The 16,169-nt window shown below is 44.1% G+C and overlaps 1 protein-coding gene across 1 annotated transcript; it reads right to left on the reverse strand.

Moving 5' to 3' along the window:
• Window positions 1-917: 917 nt before the first annotated feature.
• On the reverse strand, window positions 918-16,165 carry MCM8 (minichromosome maintenance 8 homologous recombination repair factor). Its single transcript, XM_064707053.1, has 18 exons — window positions 15,833-16,165; window positions 15,576-15,650; window positions 15,208-15,290; window positions 14,874-15,023; window positions 14,458-14,561; window positions 13,433-13,631; window positions 12,641-12,726; window positions 11,515-11,666; window positions 10,481-10,679; window positions 9,677-9,707; window positions 8,715-8,855; window positions 7,598-7,739; window positions 6,806-7,001; window positions 5,726-5,939; window positions 4,906-5,115; window positions 4,267-4,343; window positions 3,264-3,453; window positions 918-1,614 (listed from the first exon to the last, which is right to left on the reverse strand). The coding sequence occupies exons 1-18, from the start codon at window positions 15,966-15,968 to the stop codon at window positions 1,522-1,524; spliced, it is 2,478 nt and encodes an 825-aa protein (XP_064563123.1). The 5' UTR covers window positions 15,969-16,165; the 3' UTR covers window positions 918-1,521.
• Window positions 16,166-16,169: the final 4 nt, after the last annotated feature.

Genomic DNA, 16,169 nt, shown 5'->3' on the forward strand with positions numbered 1-16,169 from the left:
CCTCAGGCCGCGCGCTTTACGGCAGGCAGCCGAGTGGAAGGGCCGGTCCCGGGAAAGCGCTCCCCGGTGCTTTTCCACCGCTTTCCCGCCTCAGGCTCTCCCCCGGCGGCCCCCGGGCGCGGAGGGCGATGCCCATGGCGGCCCGGTGGGCGGCTGCCCGGGCTCACCCCGCTCCCCCTCACGGCGGGGCCGCGCCGTTCTGGGAAAGCCCTTGAGGGAGGAAGAGGAAGGTTGGCTTTGCCTTAAGAAAGTTCCCAGAGAGGGCGAACGGTGTCTGGAGCTCAGCCCTTGCTCCGGGCTCTGGCCTGCCCGCGTTTGCTGTCTCAAGGAGGAACGGGAATGAGTTCGCTTTCCCAGCTGCAGTCGCTTGTTGGCTCCCGGGGCGTGCTCCTGTCCCAGCCCTGCACTAAGCCAAAATCAGTCTCCAACACTACTGCCCTTTAGCTGATAGAGCAGACCTTGCCCCTTCAGAGCTCCCATGTAGAACTATGATTTTGTACTTAAAGCATTTCATCTGGCTGACCAGTCTTCAGTTTCAAGTATATTTGGTCCCTGATGTCCCTTAAATAACAGGGTGAGGCACTAACTTTCAGTATTTCTGCTTTTTGTCGTCTATCATATCTTACCTGAGAAATGAAAGAGGGAAAACAAGTCCTGATTTTTTAAAGTATATTTTTCTTTAGGGAGGGCGTGTGAGTGTGTGTGGGTTTTTAATTCTTACACAGAAAGCTCCCAGCTGCTGTTTCATTGCACCAGACCATGGCTCTGATTTCATCAAAGTCAGGAAGCATTCAGCACTTCACCCCTGCTGAACACACGTGGTTCTGTGTCAGGAACAGTTACACAGAAACAAACAGAACCTGTTGGTGTTGCAGATCCTGTAAAGGCCATTAAACAGCCTTGAACAACTCATATTTCTCATATATAAAGTTTAATGCAAGTCAAAATCCAATCCCTGCTTTACAAATTAAATATTGTAATAAGGATATTCTCTTAAATCAGACTTGGATTTCAAATAAAACCTTGGCTTCAAAGACCATGTTTCAAAGCAGAAAAGTCAGTTTCAGTGAAGTGTCATTTGGTAACAGCTATCAAACACTGTTGTCAGAACCTACTGGAAACATTTCTAGACTTTAAATGAACCACAATGCTGAAAGCACAGCTCATACCATCCTCTCATGGAAGATTCCTGGGCTGGAATTTGTGGGTGCAGCATCTCTTTCAGAAGTCAAGTCCCTTATGGCACTGCAACAGAATAAAACACAACTTCCACTCCTGGGGGATGGTGAGGTCCCATTTGGAACAGAGAGCTGTAGGATGAGCCAGGCAGCAATTCCATGTGCCAATTTGTCCTGTTGCAGCTTTCCAGTTTAATTTTCTGCAGGAGAATCTCCAACCCAGCAAACCCCAGTGCTGTGGCAGGTGCAGCCCAGCTCAGGGTGTGCCTCCCTGCTCCAGGTCAGCAGTGCAGAGGGACAATCGTCCCAAGGAAATCCAGGAAATCCATCACAGTGACTCCTCTCACATGGTCTGGAGCTGATAAACTCTTGAACCTTTCTTCAAAAGATAACCCTGATCATTCAGGGATCCAATAAAGCTTTCAAAATCAGATACCTGGGAAAATAAAGACAAAAATACCAAATTGGAGAATGACATCTTACCTGATGTAAAGCAACATAAGCCATTTGAAAGAACTCAGTGAAATGAAGTGGGCTAAGAATAGGTGAATTTCCTTGCCAAACTGTTCACCTACCAGAGATCTCACACCATCAGCCCCCCTGTTTGCTGCTTTAGTTACACACTGGTTTTACTGCAGTGTTACACAGAAGCAGCAGTCTCTCCTTTATTACATGAAGAAAGGGTGCAGCTACATATGTGTAAATTCCAGTTCTGAAACAGAAGTATCTACCACAAATGCATGATTTCTACAACTCTCCCTAATTTCCAGGTATAGAACTTTGAATGGGCAAAAGTAGTTTATATAAAAAGGGAGAATTAGAGTTAATTAAATTAACTTCAATAAGTAGTCAGTGGAGCAAAAAGTACAGTTAGCTATCAATAGTTCTGTTTGCTGAAACCCCCACAAGAACAGACTGCAAATCAATTACAGGACAGAATACATTTGTGGCCATGTGTCCTGGATGATGTTCCTTTCAACATGCAACTTCAGGATATCTGAAGCAAGAATGAAAACCTAAAGGCATATTTAACCCAGAGGAGGTGATGTGTGGTGTTACATTTTAGTTAAATGGTATGCTCTGTGTCACCCCTCAAAAATGTACAGTTTATTCCAAGCCTGTGATTCTCTCCTGAAGTTTCATGTATGTGTAATCCCATTGGCCCAAGTCTTATTCTGCACCCACTCTGAATCTCCCTGTTAAGCTGTGCAAGGGAGACAAGAAGGTCTTAGCCCCTTTTCTCCCTAGGCTCTCCCTCTCTCCCCCTTCCCCCTTTCTCTCTCAGAAATCATGCTGCTCCCAGGGCTGGGACCCCCAATAAACCCTCATCTAATTAGCACGCTCAGAAGCTGTGTGGAGTCTCCTTGCCTGCCTGCTGCTGCCAGCCAACTCACAGCTTAGGGGGACTCCCCATGGATCCCCCAAACAAACAGCAAGAAATGGCAACCCTGGGTGGGCAAAAGTAGTCCATATATGAAGGGAGAATTAGGGTTAATTAAAATAACTTCAATAAGTGGAGCAAATATACAGTTAGCTATCAATAGTTCTGTTTGGCTGAAGCCCTCACAAGTACAGAATGCAAATCAATTACAGGGCAGAATACATTTGTGGCCATGTGTCCTAGATGATCCTTTCCACATGCAACTTCAGGATGTCTGAGCAAGAATGAAAACCTGAAGGCATATTTCATCCAGAGGAGGTGATGCAGAAACATCACTGCACTGCTGAAATAGAGCACAGACACCACAAGTCTGAACTTGGGAACAAAAACAGATGTGTCCTCTGGGGAGGCAGAAGGAGTGCAGCACTGAAACCATCATTGCCTTTCACAGATCAAGCCAGGATCTTGCTCAGAGCCAGCCTCATCAGTGGGACCAGCCCTTACCAGTGCAAGGAGCTGCTGTTGCAAACAGCTGTGGGGTCAGTGGAGCTCACAGACACTTGAGGAGCTCTGCTCAGCCCAACAGCAGCACACTGGTTATGTCTGCATTGCAAAGAGGCAGCAGAGGTGCCTCTGCCCGTGTCCCTTTGGCAGCACTACCGAGGGTGGCCTGGCAGGGTGTGGCTGCTGCAGGGGGCGCTCACCCGCAGCTGCAGCTGGCCGGCGATGTGGCGCAGCTGCTGCAGATCGAAGAGGTTGTTGTAGGTTCTCTCTGCCACGCTGCTCAGGGCAGACACGAATCTCTTGGCCTGCGAGCGATTGCTCATCCCAGAGCCGTGCTGGGAGCGCTCGAAGTCCAGCTTCCCAAACTCATCCGAGTAGGTGCCCAGCATGCTACAAACAGGTTACAAAAAGAGATCAAACTCTCAGCAGGTCAGAAAAGCAAACATATGTGGATTTGATTCCCAAAATGTGATGCTTGAGAACTTTCAGAAGCCACATAGAAAACCACCCTCTATTAGGTCACTCTCTAGGGAACTTAGACTCAGCATTCATCCAAATCACTCTTGAACTTTAATTGTTCACCTGCACCAGAGAGTACTCACACTTCAGCAGAGCCTCACGTGTGCATTACTGTGCCCATACAGCCAGCACCACTGTGACCCCACAACTCACAAGCCTGAGCAGTTGTATTTGACTTAGAGCTGCTGGCAGCTTTTAAGGAGCAGCTAACAAATCCAAATAGTAGCATCACAGAATCACAAAATAATGTAGTATCACAGAATCATGAGGTTGGGAGAGACCTCTAAGATCATTGAGTCCAACCTGTGCCCTAGCACCTCAACTAGACTATAGCACCAAGTGCCACCTCCAGTCCTTTTTTAAACACATCCAGAGATGGTGATTCTACCACCTCCCTGGGAAGAGCACTCCAGTACTTTATTGTTCTTTTGGTGAAAAACTGTTTCCTAATATCCAACCTATACCTTCCCTGACATAGCCTGAGACTGTGTCCTCTGGTTCTGTCAGTGCTGCCCAGTGGAAGAGACCAACCCACATCTGTCTACAACCTCCCTTCAGGAAGTATCATGGTTCTAAGCCTGATAAAGTGATTTCTTCATTGTGTTTGAATATGTAAAGGAATCAAGTTTCAAATGAATAGCACTGTGATGCTTTAGTTATTTTTTAAGCAGTGTTTTCTATTACCTGTATTTCATTATCTCTATTACATCCTCAGCATCTTCCTTGGTAGACTTCTCTCTTAATTCCAGCCTTGATCGTGCCTTAAAACAGAAAAAAATATCCCACAAAGGTTTAAGATATATCATAACTGATGTGAAAAGAGGCTATAATCACTCTACAAGGGCTACAAGCACAAATTTTAGGAGCAGAGATAGAACCTAAGCATACAGGATTAGAGGATTTTTCTATTTTTTGTTAGTGTGTCACTGTGTCCTCCTGCACAGTTGCACTTTTAGGCTGTGGCTTGGAGTTTATTTGCTTTTCAAATAAAAAAGCAGTGTAGCCTTGTGAAGCAGCAGATCACAGACAGTGTTGTTGAGGTGCAAGGTGGGCAGCAGTTGCTCCTGCCTGCACCTGCTTTTTCTCCTTTTGGGGAATGTGATAGACTCTCTTTCCATCTCCTCAAGGGTGTTTTGCTTTATAAGAAGTCTTAAGGAACAGCAGCTCTTAAGCCCTTCTAAGTCTGATGCATTCTCACTTTTTTTTTAACAAAACAGAGAAAGCATAGTGGTGAGTAACCTGTAAAAAATGGTGGGATTTGGGTAATACCTCAGGAATAATCCCTTTGCTTCCAATCCCTTAAGCATTCCAGCTTGCATTTACCTCTGTCAGGCGAATCAGGGACTCCAGCTGCCTCGTGGTGATGGGGGTGCTGTCTGCCCCTTGGTTCTGTTTCCGGAGCTCCAGGTAGAATTCCTGGAGGACTTGTGCAGCCTCTGGAGACAAGCTGGGGTGCACGTACTGCCGAGCGTACCCCACGTACTTCCTCAGCAGCTGATGGGGAATGGCATCAAAGTTTTCTCCTGTTGAGATCTAGCACCATTACAAAGATTTAGATTTCTGTCACAATTATATACAATAAAAACTTTCATATCAAATCATCATCTTTATGCTTTATCTGGTGAAGTCATCACTATAAGGGCTTTGGTGCTGTGTATATGAATGGTGTACTTCAAGTCCCCATGCTATGCTCAGACATGTAAACACACACACTTGGCCATTTCAGGAAAAGCAGCCAAGGGTTCTCATCTTCATGGTAGGAAGTGCCAAATAGAATTTGCTATAAAGTTAAATCTCTTCTCAAAAAGAGAAAATCCCAATTCCCACAGCTCCAGAGAAGACTAAACCATCACTGCTATCCTGTTTCCAAAAGTGCATGGGTTTACCTCCAGTAGGAGTATTGTCCCAAGATCTGGCATTTGACAATATCAGTCCTCAAAGCCATGAAGTCTAATGAGAAACATGCTTCCTCTCCTATACTTCCCAAATCCATGGAGTTGCAGAAGCCCAAGGATTTGCTTCCACAGTGCTTTACTTGGATTCAACACACCAAATGATTACACCCAGCCCACTTCTGTAGCTCCTTACTGAAACCCAACACAGCAAATTTGCCTTAGAGCAGCAGCCCCAGGCCAGGTCTCACCTTGAGCCTCTCGAGCAGAGGTCGGTCCGAGGTGGCCTGGAGGACAGAGTGCTCCTGGCAGCTGGCCCGTGTCACCAGGGCGCTGGTGGCGGCGGCGCGCCGGCCGGCCCGCATGGCCATCACGTGCTCCGACAGCAGGTGGTCGTGGTCCTCGTTGGGCGTGTCCAGCAGGATGAACACCAGATCAAACCTTGACAGCAGAGCACTCCCCATCCTGGAGGAAACACAAGGAACTTGGTGTTGCGGTGTGTTGCAATGTCCTGTTTTAAACTTCCGGGTCCCTTCCCAGGTGTGCCTATACTCTCTCCCTTCCCCCTCGCCCCCTTGCTGAGTGAGTCCTGTCAATCAGGCTTAAGATTCCAGCAAGGCGTCCGTTGTGTGGTTAGTCAGATTCAAAAGATGCCCCTATGCCCAGAGGTCATTGGCCTGTCTAAGTGTCATCCTCCCTTGAGACCCTGCCCCTTTCACCTGGTTGGTAGCTCACCTGTCCCCTCCCCTTCCCCTGTTCCCTGAGCTTAAAAGGTTAATCAGACCATGCGGCCTCTATTCTGTTGGAGGAGTTGCCCCGCTTCAGACCTCTATAACCATGGAATAAACATCTGGATATAACCCTCCAGCAGAATCCTCTCCTTCTCTTCACCATCGCCAGAAGCTCTCTCTCCTGAGGTAAACGGAGTTCCTGACAAGCCTGGACTTGCACCAGTGCCCCGCTGCAATCTCCAGCAGCCAAGGTATCTCTGGGGTGAAGCACCACAGAAGCCGCCTTTGGCTCAGCAGCGAGGGTCACACTGACCCAGGCACAATCTAACTGGCTATATTGGGATACCTATTTCAATAACTTGGGAGTAGTGGAAAAATTATAGCAACTCTGTTCCACTTCAAACACAGGTAAAAGATCCTGTCCTGCTCATTCAGAATAAAGTACAACAGGAATTTCTCTCTCAAAAGCCACTGAAGATTATTAAAGTTTGTGTGCACACTCCAAAATTCTAGAAAGCAATTGTACATGAGCTACAGGACTGACAGAAGCATCTACTCCTGAATGTGAATTACAAAAGCAGCATTTCAGAAAGGGCTCACTTTAGGTTCTCAGACACTGTTTTGGCCTTGTTATAATGTCCTCCAACGGGGTTTGCTGCAGCAACAATGGATGTCCGAGCTGGCAGACTGCAAACAATGCCAGCCTTGGCCAGGCTGATGCTCTGCTGCTCCATGGCTTCCAACAAAGCCTGGTGCTGGTTTCCCATCTTATCAAATTCATCTATTCCACAAATGCCTGGAAGCAATTAAAACAGGACAAAGACTTATCAGACAACACATTAACTGAAGGACAAGCGTGTCCTACAATCTAGTGCTACATCAGAAATCCAACTTAGAACCCCAGGGACTGCAGGAGACATTGGAAAATCTCCATTTCTGCCAGCTTTGTTTTCATTCCATGGTAATGCAACCAAACACAATGAACTCAGCCTGACTTGGGGATGCAGCATTTTGGTGATTCATTAAGATGATGAAACAAGCTTTTTCAAATAGACACCATATCTCTTAAGTGAGTCCTTTTTCAAAACCAGTAAAAGTCCAGCAGCTGATATCAAGACAGATCCCTGAACAAAAAAAATCCTAGCTCTTTGACACAGTAAGAAGTCTGGTATATGAACTGGAGAACTGAAGATTCCCTACACTCTAGGAAAGCAGGAATTGCCCCCAGAGAAGCCACTGGAGAAGCTCAGAACTTCCCATGGTATCATACTTCAAACAGACATTTCTAGCCCACAGTTAAGCGAGCACTTTGGCTTAGCTGAGGCTCAGCAGCACACACTCTCCTGCCCCTTCCATATGGCTACACAGAACCTGTGGCATTCCTTGCATTACCTTGATCTCCAAGCACTAGGGCACCAGCTTCCAAGGCAAAATCTCCAGAAGTGCCATCTCTGGAGAGTGTAACAGTCAGGCCAGAGCTGGTGGAGGTATTACCACAAACATACACACCTCGAGGGGCGATGTTACACACAGCCTACAAGAGAAACAAATACTTTTTCCTTCCCCAAAGTGAAGAATTTCATAAGCCTCATCCTAGAGAAACAATTCAAAGTAACCCCAAATTTGTTTCTTTCCACTGAATATGGCCTAACAGTAAAGCTCTAACTCCTTGCAACTCCAAGACACATAATTCTGCAAAGCAGTAGGAGTAACTTTTCTTGGATAGTATTCCTTTTTAAAACAACAATGTGAAAAAACAAATCAGTTACTCTATGTTGGAGAGTCCTCATTCAACAAAAGAACAATTTTTTTTTGTAAAGATGCTTGCATGCAAATCCATCACCTTGGCTAAATGCAAATCATATTCTAATGCAACAAGTCCATGTTAGAAGGACTTTTTAAAGAAGTTCTAGGTGAATTCTGTCCCTCTTGCATTTCACAGTAACCAGGGAAAAAAACATGGAATTTAAAAATTACTCAGTTTAAGGGGAAAAAAATCTATTACTAATTGTCATAGTCAAGCAGAAATATCTGAGATCAAAGCCCAAACACAGCATCAGGTCCCTTTCCCAAAAAGATCTGTGCTAGCAACATGGAAATAAGGTAAGGAATGGAAGTAAACCTCACAGGAGGAGAGTCACAGGGTATCTGAAGTTGCATTTGTTCAAAGATTAATTACTTCATTTCACAATGGGCCAGCTAAATGAAGACAGGAAGGAGTGAAGCTCCTCACTGGGAAAAGGGTTGGTGACAAGAACTGTGTAAGGGCAGGACAGCAAGCCTGTAAGCCTGTCCTTGAAAGGCCAAACACCTGCTTTGGTGTTTAACAGGCTCCCTGGATGGCAGCAGAGCCCTCTGGATACTCTCCTGTACTTGAGGAATCCCACATGAAAAGACAGCTCCAGCTCAGTCAACCCTTTGGTCTCAGCACAGTTATCCTCCCATGGCTGCAAGTCAAGATAACAAGGAAATAAAGGAAAACAGAAAACAGTAATAAAGGAAACCGTACTTGCAACATCTGACTTTTTCCTAATCCTGGATCTCCAACAACCAGAACATGTGGATCTCCTCGCACTGGGATTCTGTTCTTGTCATCCACAAACTTCTGACATCCTCCAAACAAGGCCAGGGCCAGCCCTGCCTTCACAATCTGTTGTGGTAGAGGCCAACACTGGTAAGCATTCCATTCCATTCCATTCCATTCCATTCCATTCCATTCCATTCCATTCCATTCCATTCCATTCCATCCCATCCCATCCCTTCCTGGTGACCAGCACTGACAGCTCCCTAGAACTGCCTGCAATGACCTTGCCTGGATCTCTGAACTTGAGGGTGTAAGGCTGCCACTCCCTGGCACAAAACAGACTGTGAGCCACAGTCTGTCACCATGATACTTTCTGAAAAATCCCCTTTGCCCAGGATTTTCTCCTGGGAAGCTGAGAAGCCTCAGAAAGGAATGAAAACAATAATTATCTGATTGCTGCTCCTGTGTTTGCTGCTTTGGAATGTGACTTGGGCATTGCTTACCAACAGGTGAATGTTTGAGTGGTTCCATGGGAATTGTTTTTTCTTAATGGCCAATCACAGCCAGCTGTGTCAGACTCTCTGAGTCAGTCATAGGTTTTTATTAATCATTTTTGTTAAGCCTTCTGATGTATCTTCTCTTTCTTTATTATAGTTTTAATCTAGCATTCTAGAATAGAATATAATATATAATACATAATATGTAATACATAATATACTTTAATATAATATAGTATGATATTATATGATATATGATATATCAGCCTTCTAAGAACTTGGAGTCAAATTCTCATCCTGGGGACCCTCACAAACACCACAACAGTCACCTGTAAAAACAGCCCCTGCCACCTCCCCCTGTCCCAGATAAGCTGTGTGAATCCTTTAGGAGCTGAATGGGGCATAAACATTTCAAACTGGAATTACAAGTAGAGTTTTTAGATTATTTACCTCATGGCCATAGATTGCAGGACAAAGAGAGCTGGAATGCAAAGCACAGGGTAACATAAGTGGAAGATAAATCATGTATTGCTATAAATAAACACTTGTCCTCTCTCTCATCACAGAACACCTTAATAAACATCAAACTTTTTGGGCAGCTGTTGCTGAATTTCCAACAGAAATCAGCAGCATGAAATTTCTTGAAATTTTTGGATAAGCAGAGATGACTGAAACAAGAAAAGCTTTTCACTTGACTCCCCACAAAGACCAAGGAGAACCAGCTTCCCAGTGCTATCTGCACCTGTTCTTTCTTAATCAAGTGACTGCCTATAACCCTCCTTTTAAAGTGCTGGGTTTGTGTTCTTTGACTCCACTGGGAGGGCCTGAGGGACATCCCAGCTGGAAGAGTACTTTTCAGTCTGAACTGAGGGTCTTTCACACCCTCTGCTCAGTTCTTGCACCTCTTTCCTCTACTGTAGAAAACAGGAGGACAAAATGGTACTTGTAAGTTGAATTTACACGGTGAGGAACAAAATTAACTAATTGTTTTTCTACCTAGAGCTTTCTGTCTAAGGTTAAACTAGAACACAGGCAACTTCTTGAATCTCTAAACCACTCCCAAAGTCCCAACATTCCCACTGCAATACCTTCCTCCCAAGTCCCTTGCCCAATGAAATTTCTTAGATCTCTGTGGTTTCTATTACATGAGGCTCAGACATTTCACAGCTTTAGGATGAGCTGTCACATTTCTCTGAAGGTGTCACACTGATTCACATCTAACCCTAGACCCAGTCTAGGTCTGATACAACTTACTTCACAATCAGCTTGAACAGATTTTCCTCAGCTTGAATTTCTTGGATAGCATAGAGGTCTTTAAGGGAAAACTCCATGAACGATCTCTGAAAGGTCTCATCATCAAAATTCTTCAGTTTTTGTCCTTTACTGTTGCTGACAGAATTTGCCTCAATGTACAGTAAGAATATACACTTGTCATTCTTGCTTTTAGCAGCTCCTGTTAGAAAAATTGAGAAAGGATGATGGAGCATTTTTTCTATCAATTTTATTATTATAATATGATCTACGTATTATCTATAAATGGCATAGACTAATTCAGAAATATAATGAAAAATTATGCTCATATTTAAGTACATCTGCGTTTTGTAAAATTGATGCAAAATAAGTTTCTAGCTACATTTGTTCTTTTAAGTTCCCTCCACTTATGTACACAATAAATACTTTCCTGAAATTGAGGACACATGTCTAGAGAAAATTTTGTCCCAGAATAAATAATTTTTTCCAGTGATTTAAAATTATTATATTATTGTTGTCAAAGCAAAGTTGAATGTAAAATGTTTCCACTCAATATTTTGGGGAAAAAAAAAAAGATGCATGGTGTGGAAGCATTAAACATGTAGCACAGTAATTACTCAGTAATTATCAATGAATAATTAATCATTTTCTATATAGATGGATTACTGAGCAGAGAATGAAGTCTCAGAGTAAAACAGTCTTGCAGTTATCTGCAATGCATTCTTTCAGAGCAGTGCACAGCTATTTCTTCACTTCGGGAAAGAAAAGGAAAAAAAGAGTTGAAAAATTTTTCTAGGGAGACTAAACTAAGATAACTCTCCTTCACAACAGTGTGACAGTTCTCCTGATGTCTGAAGGAGATATTAAAGAGAAAATGCTAAGCAAATAATGCCCTAAAATAACTTTTCATTGTAAAAGTTTGGTAACTTCCAAAGAAATTTACACTTTATGGACTTATGGCATCAATTAAGGGCAGTGACTGTTCTTGTATAAGCACTACCAAAAACCCCACTGTGGGAAAAAGGTGCTGCACTCACCTTCCTCAGTGCTTGCCACCTTCACTATGCCTGTGACAGTGACCATGTCCCCAGGGACACAGCTGTCCACGAGATCCTGCACCAGCTCACACTCGATGGTGCGCGGGATCCGTCCTGCTTCCCGCTGGTCATCTGCCATCAGCTCCTGCACCCTGCAACACAGCGGGGCAGCTGCACACCCTGCAACACAGCGGGGCAGCTGCACACCCTGCAGCAGCAGCAGCACACAGCTCCAGTGCAGCTGCACACCCTGCAGCAGCAGCAGCACACAGCTCCAGTGCAGCTGCAGCACATAGCTCCAGTGCAGCTGCACACCCTGCAGCAGCAGCAGCACACAGCTCCAGTGCAGCTCTGGGCATTCCTCAGGTCACACTTCACTAAATGGGTATAAACCATGCAAAAAGCCCAGAAAAGCACCAACTGTGAACACGGAGTTGAAATGCAGGTTTTCTACCACTGATGAGCATGTTCATGTAGAAATAAATACAGTACATAAAGTAAAATGGACCCACATAAACAAAAAATTAAGAGGTCACACATTATAGCCCCCATGAATTCTTAATAGGTATTCCAACCCTGGAAAAGTCCATAACGAGAGGAACAGTTGAAGCTCTGGCTCTGCACCTGGAGCTCTCAGATTCCCTGGAAGCCAAGCCAAGCTTTACCGAAGAAGCTATGATGAACAGCGCCCTCTGGAGCTGCTGAAAACAGCACGAGTTTTCACATCAATGTCACTTCAAACTACGATTTTTAACCCTCCAGTTTACTTCCAGCTCATTCACGTCCAGTGGCACAGCTGACCAATAGGGTTTTCTAGCTGACTTGCAGCTCATTAAAGAGAATAATGAAATCATAGATACAATTAGAAATTATTGATAAATGCAGCAAAGAGCAAAACTGAGCATCTCTCCAAGAGTTTGGTAAGGACAGAAAGAATTTCCAGGAAACTATGACAGGGTAGGTTACAAAGTACACCAGCACTTGGATAAAACAACTCCTTTGTGATACAAATGTTGGAGAGTGCTTGCTACAAAAGAGCAAGATTATTAAAATCACACACTGTAACACAGGTGGAGCCATCCTGTCACTTTTTGAGTGTCCTGTCACATCACATTTTTGTGCTTACTTGACAGACTGCCAGTCCACTGTGGTGGTCAGAGGAGAGCTCCTGTCAGCTGTGAAGGAGCGGCCCCGGCACTCGGGAACAAGGCACTGCAACAACAGCAATTCTGACTCATTCCCAGCCTTTTTTAAAGTCCTGGGGTGAAACTGTCTTATTTGATTTAAAAAAAAAAAAATCCAAAAAAAACCCCTACAAAGCAACAACATTCAGCATCACTCCAGAAAAAAAGACAATTAAATTAGGGCTACAAATTCAAATTAGGATGTACAGAATTATGAGGATCCATCAAGCACAGACACCTGAACTCTGACACACAGCTGTTAGAGCAAACACAGCAGAAGTGTGTGATCCCCTCAGTGAACTGGTTTGAGAATAACCAGGCACTGTCCTATGTCTAATGACTTCTTAAGTCCAGATAATAAAAATAATAAAATAAATTAAAACAGAAAGTTTTAAACAAAAAAACAGTGTAAGCATAGAAAACAACCACAGCAAGCTGAGTCTTTTTAACCAGAACTGGTGAAATGGAAATTAAGAGAGATAATATATTTTTCAGGTTTCAGGGAATTTCTGTGTATTTTTGGTCACATATCCTGTTCCAGCAGCATACATTTTTTACAAGTAACAAGGGTCTGAAGTAAGAAAAGTTGCAAGGTATAATTAATTAATTCTCAATGTGTCAGTTATTTAATCTAACTTTAAAGACTTTTTTTTCCCCTTTTTTTTTTAACGCCTGCAGTGCTGATTTTTGTGAAAACACAGCAAAAAGCATGAAATGCAATGGTTTTGGCTCACCTTGGTGGGAAGGGTGTACTTGCCATCAGGGAGAGGAACAGCCTGCACATCCCCACAGGCAGCACAGACGAAGGCCAGGCTGGTGCACAGGGGTTTGATGTTGCTCACCCTCACCACGGTGCCACGCAGGGCGATGTACTTGCCGTAGCAGTTGGCCCTCAGGTTTTTCAGCTGGGTCAGAGGCTCATAGTTGTACACCCTGCATTAGCACACAGAAAATGAGGACAAAAATAATCCCCAAACCCATCCAAAAAATCCTACATCCAGAAAAAAAACACTTAGAAGTATTTTTTTGGTGAATCCATGGTACAGTTTTTGATTCTTGCTCTGGAAAGCAGCAGAACATTCAATATTCTCACATGAATCAACCTCAATAGCCTCAAACAGTACAGTTTGTTTATCCAGTGACCCTCTGGTGTAGCAATACATTACTTTAAGATCATCCATAACTGTCTCTTTCCATAGCTTCAGATAAAGCCTGGAATTTAGACTTGTGACACAGAAGGACTAAAGTTTTATTATGGCTCTGCCACCACCAGCAGGGAATTAAAAACAGTAATAAAAAAGAAAATATTTTTTAAAAGGTTATTTGAACTCCAATAGATCTTACACACCCAGGCCCTTGAAGTGTGAGATGCCATTACTTCTGATAAAGAAAAAAAGTTCTAAGGACTTGTTTCATTAAAAACTTCTCCAGTCAACAGAAATTTAAATAATTCTGCTTTTATCAATACAATTCTATTTATAGAATGATTGTTCTGCTTATAAGCCACTTCTCTACTTACAAGCTTTTCTAGTTCAAGCTGTTTGTTCCGTTTAAAAGGAGGTTTCACTTCACTTTTTTCTTCACAAGGACATGAAGTCACAGTGAAGAGAAAAAGCAGAATGCAGAGTGTTCTCCTGGAAAAAGCTTCCCAGAGCCCAGCTTTCCCTTAAACATGCAAGCCATGCATGGACACTGGCAAGGATTAGGCAGGAAGCAAACAGCTTTTCGTTGGGAAAGGAGAAGGGGCAGCCCCCCTTACCTGGCGTGGATGAGAGGCACGTTTATGACAGGCTCCCCCTGCAGGGGCAATCCCTCCTGCACCTGCAGCTCTGCTGCGTGCCTCTCCAGGTCCTTGGTGAGCACCTGCAGGGGACAGCAGGGGACACAGACACCCACAGGAATCACAACTCCCAACAGGGACAGACACATAGAGCTACATTCAGTTTTAGTCAACAGCTCCAATGATGAATACGAAAAATACACAAAGCAACGTCAAAATGTGATTTTGTGGGTCATACAGGAAGAGGAGAGATTGAAGGATTTGAGTTTTAAACAAACAGTAATTTGCCCTAAGAAAGAAAAACACAGAGATGTGGGGTTTATAACATAATGGCCTCTAAGTGCAACTGGTTCTTTTTTGTTGTCAGGGTTCTGCTTCCATGTATCAGTGTTTACCTGATGAATTGCCAGACCCATACACTGCAGTATTTTCTGAGGCATGTCCCTGAGTTCAGCAGATAGATTTGGTATTGATTTAGTCAGCTCTCTGTCCTGGATCAGCTCCTTATAATCCACGAGAATGCTTCCTTTTCTTTCTATTTCGTCCTGGGAAACACCATAAATGACAAAATACACTTCAAATTAGAAGTAAAACACCCAAATTATGTCCTAAATGTTTCAGGTCTGTGATGGAGGTTACTTTGATGGGGAAAAAAATACTAAAAATCAGTAATGTTCTTGTATCAACAACAGGTTGTTGGGGTGGGATATGTTTGGCTTGGTTTTTTACCTTGTCATAAAGCTCAATGCGCTGCATGAAAAACTTTTCAAAGGCTTGAGTCTTCTGGACAAAAGGAGACTTGTCATTGTAAACTAGTTAGAAACACACCACGTTAGTCACAGAAATAATTCTTTCCACTTCACAAAATACATAAACAGGTAATTTTTCTTCCATTGTTTTTCTGCACTGCAAAACTACAGAAGATGATAGATCTCCACAGGATCCCAGTAATGATCACAAAGGTTACAGCATATCCCAAGAGTGAAGTCTTTATGGCATTTATGTTTTCATAGATGAAATTTTAGTTGTTCTTTTTGAACTTGTAACTCTACTAACGCCATGTGTAATAAATTCTAGAAAAATAGGTTTTAAAATACCTTCAGAGAAATAAAGTTTCCAGCCCTTATACGGAATAAACTGGTCCATCGTTGATTGGACTAGGCGAGATTTTGCTGGGGGAAGAAAAAAAATAAATAACGTGGATTGAAAGAATACGGAAAGTGAAATTTTGCAAGTTTTATTCTCAGTGATTCTTTTGACCCCGGAGACAAGGAGCTGTAATTGCCTAGCACAGTGCGTTAGGAGAATAAAAGCATTATGGCTTCAGAAAGCAGAAGCACAGGGGCTGGCTCACCAGGTTCGGGCATCCTTTTGGGCTCTCCCTTCTGTGCTCTGCCTCGCCATCCTCCTCCTCCTCCTCGCCATCCTCCACGCCATCCCTGGAAGCCTCTGCCCCGGGCGCATCCCCTGCCCCTGAGCTCCCTGCTCATCTCCCGCTGCCAGACGCGACAGCAAACCGAGCTGAGGAAACAAATTGCACCAAAAGACGCTTAATTGAAACCGGTGCTGTTTCCAGAGGCACCCCGCGGCAGGCGGGCCCTACCGCCCCTAGCACAGCGCGGGGAAGGCTCGGACAGCCCCGCCACAGAGCCCCGGGCCCGGGCGGGCGCTCGCTGCCCTCAGCGCCGGCT

Source organism: Zonotrichia leucophrys, chromosome 3, assembly GCF_028769735.1.
Source record: "Zonotrichia leucophrys gambelii isolate GWCS_2022_RI chromosome 3, RI_Zleu_2.0, whole genome shotgun sequence".
NCBI lineage: Eukaryota > Metazoa > Chordata > Aves > Passeriformes > Passerellidae > Zonotrichia > Zonotrichia leucophrys.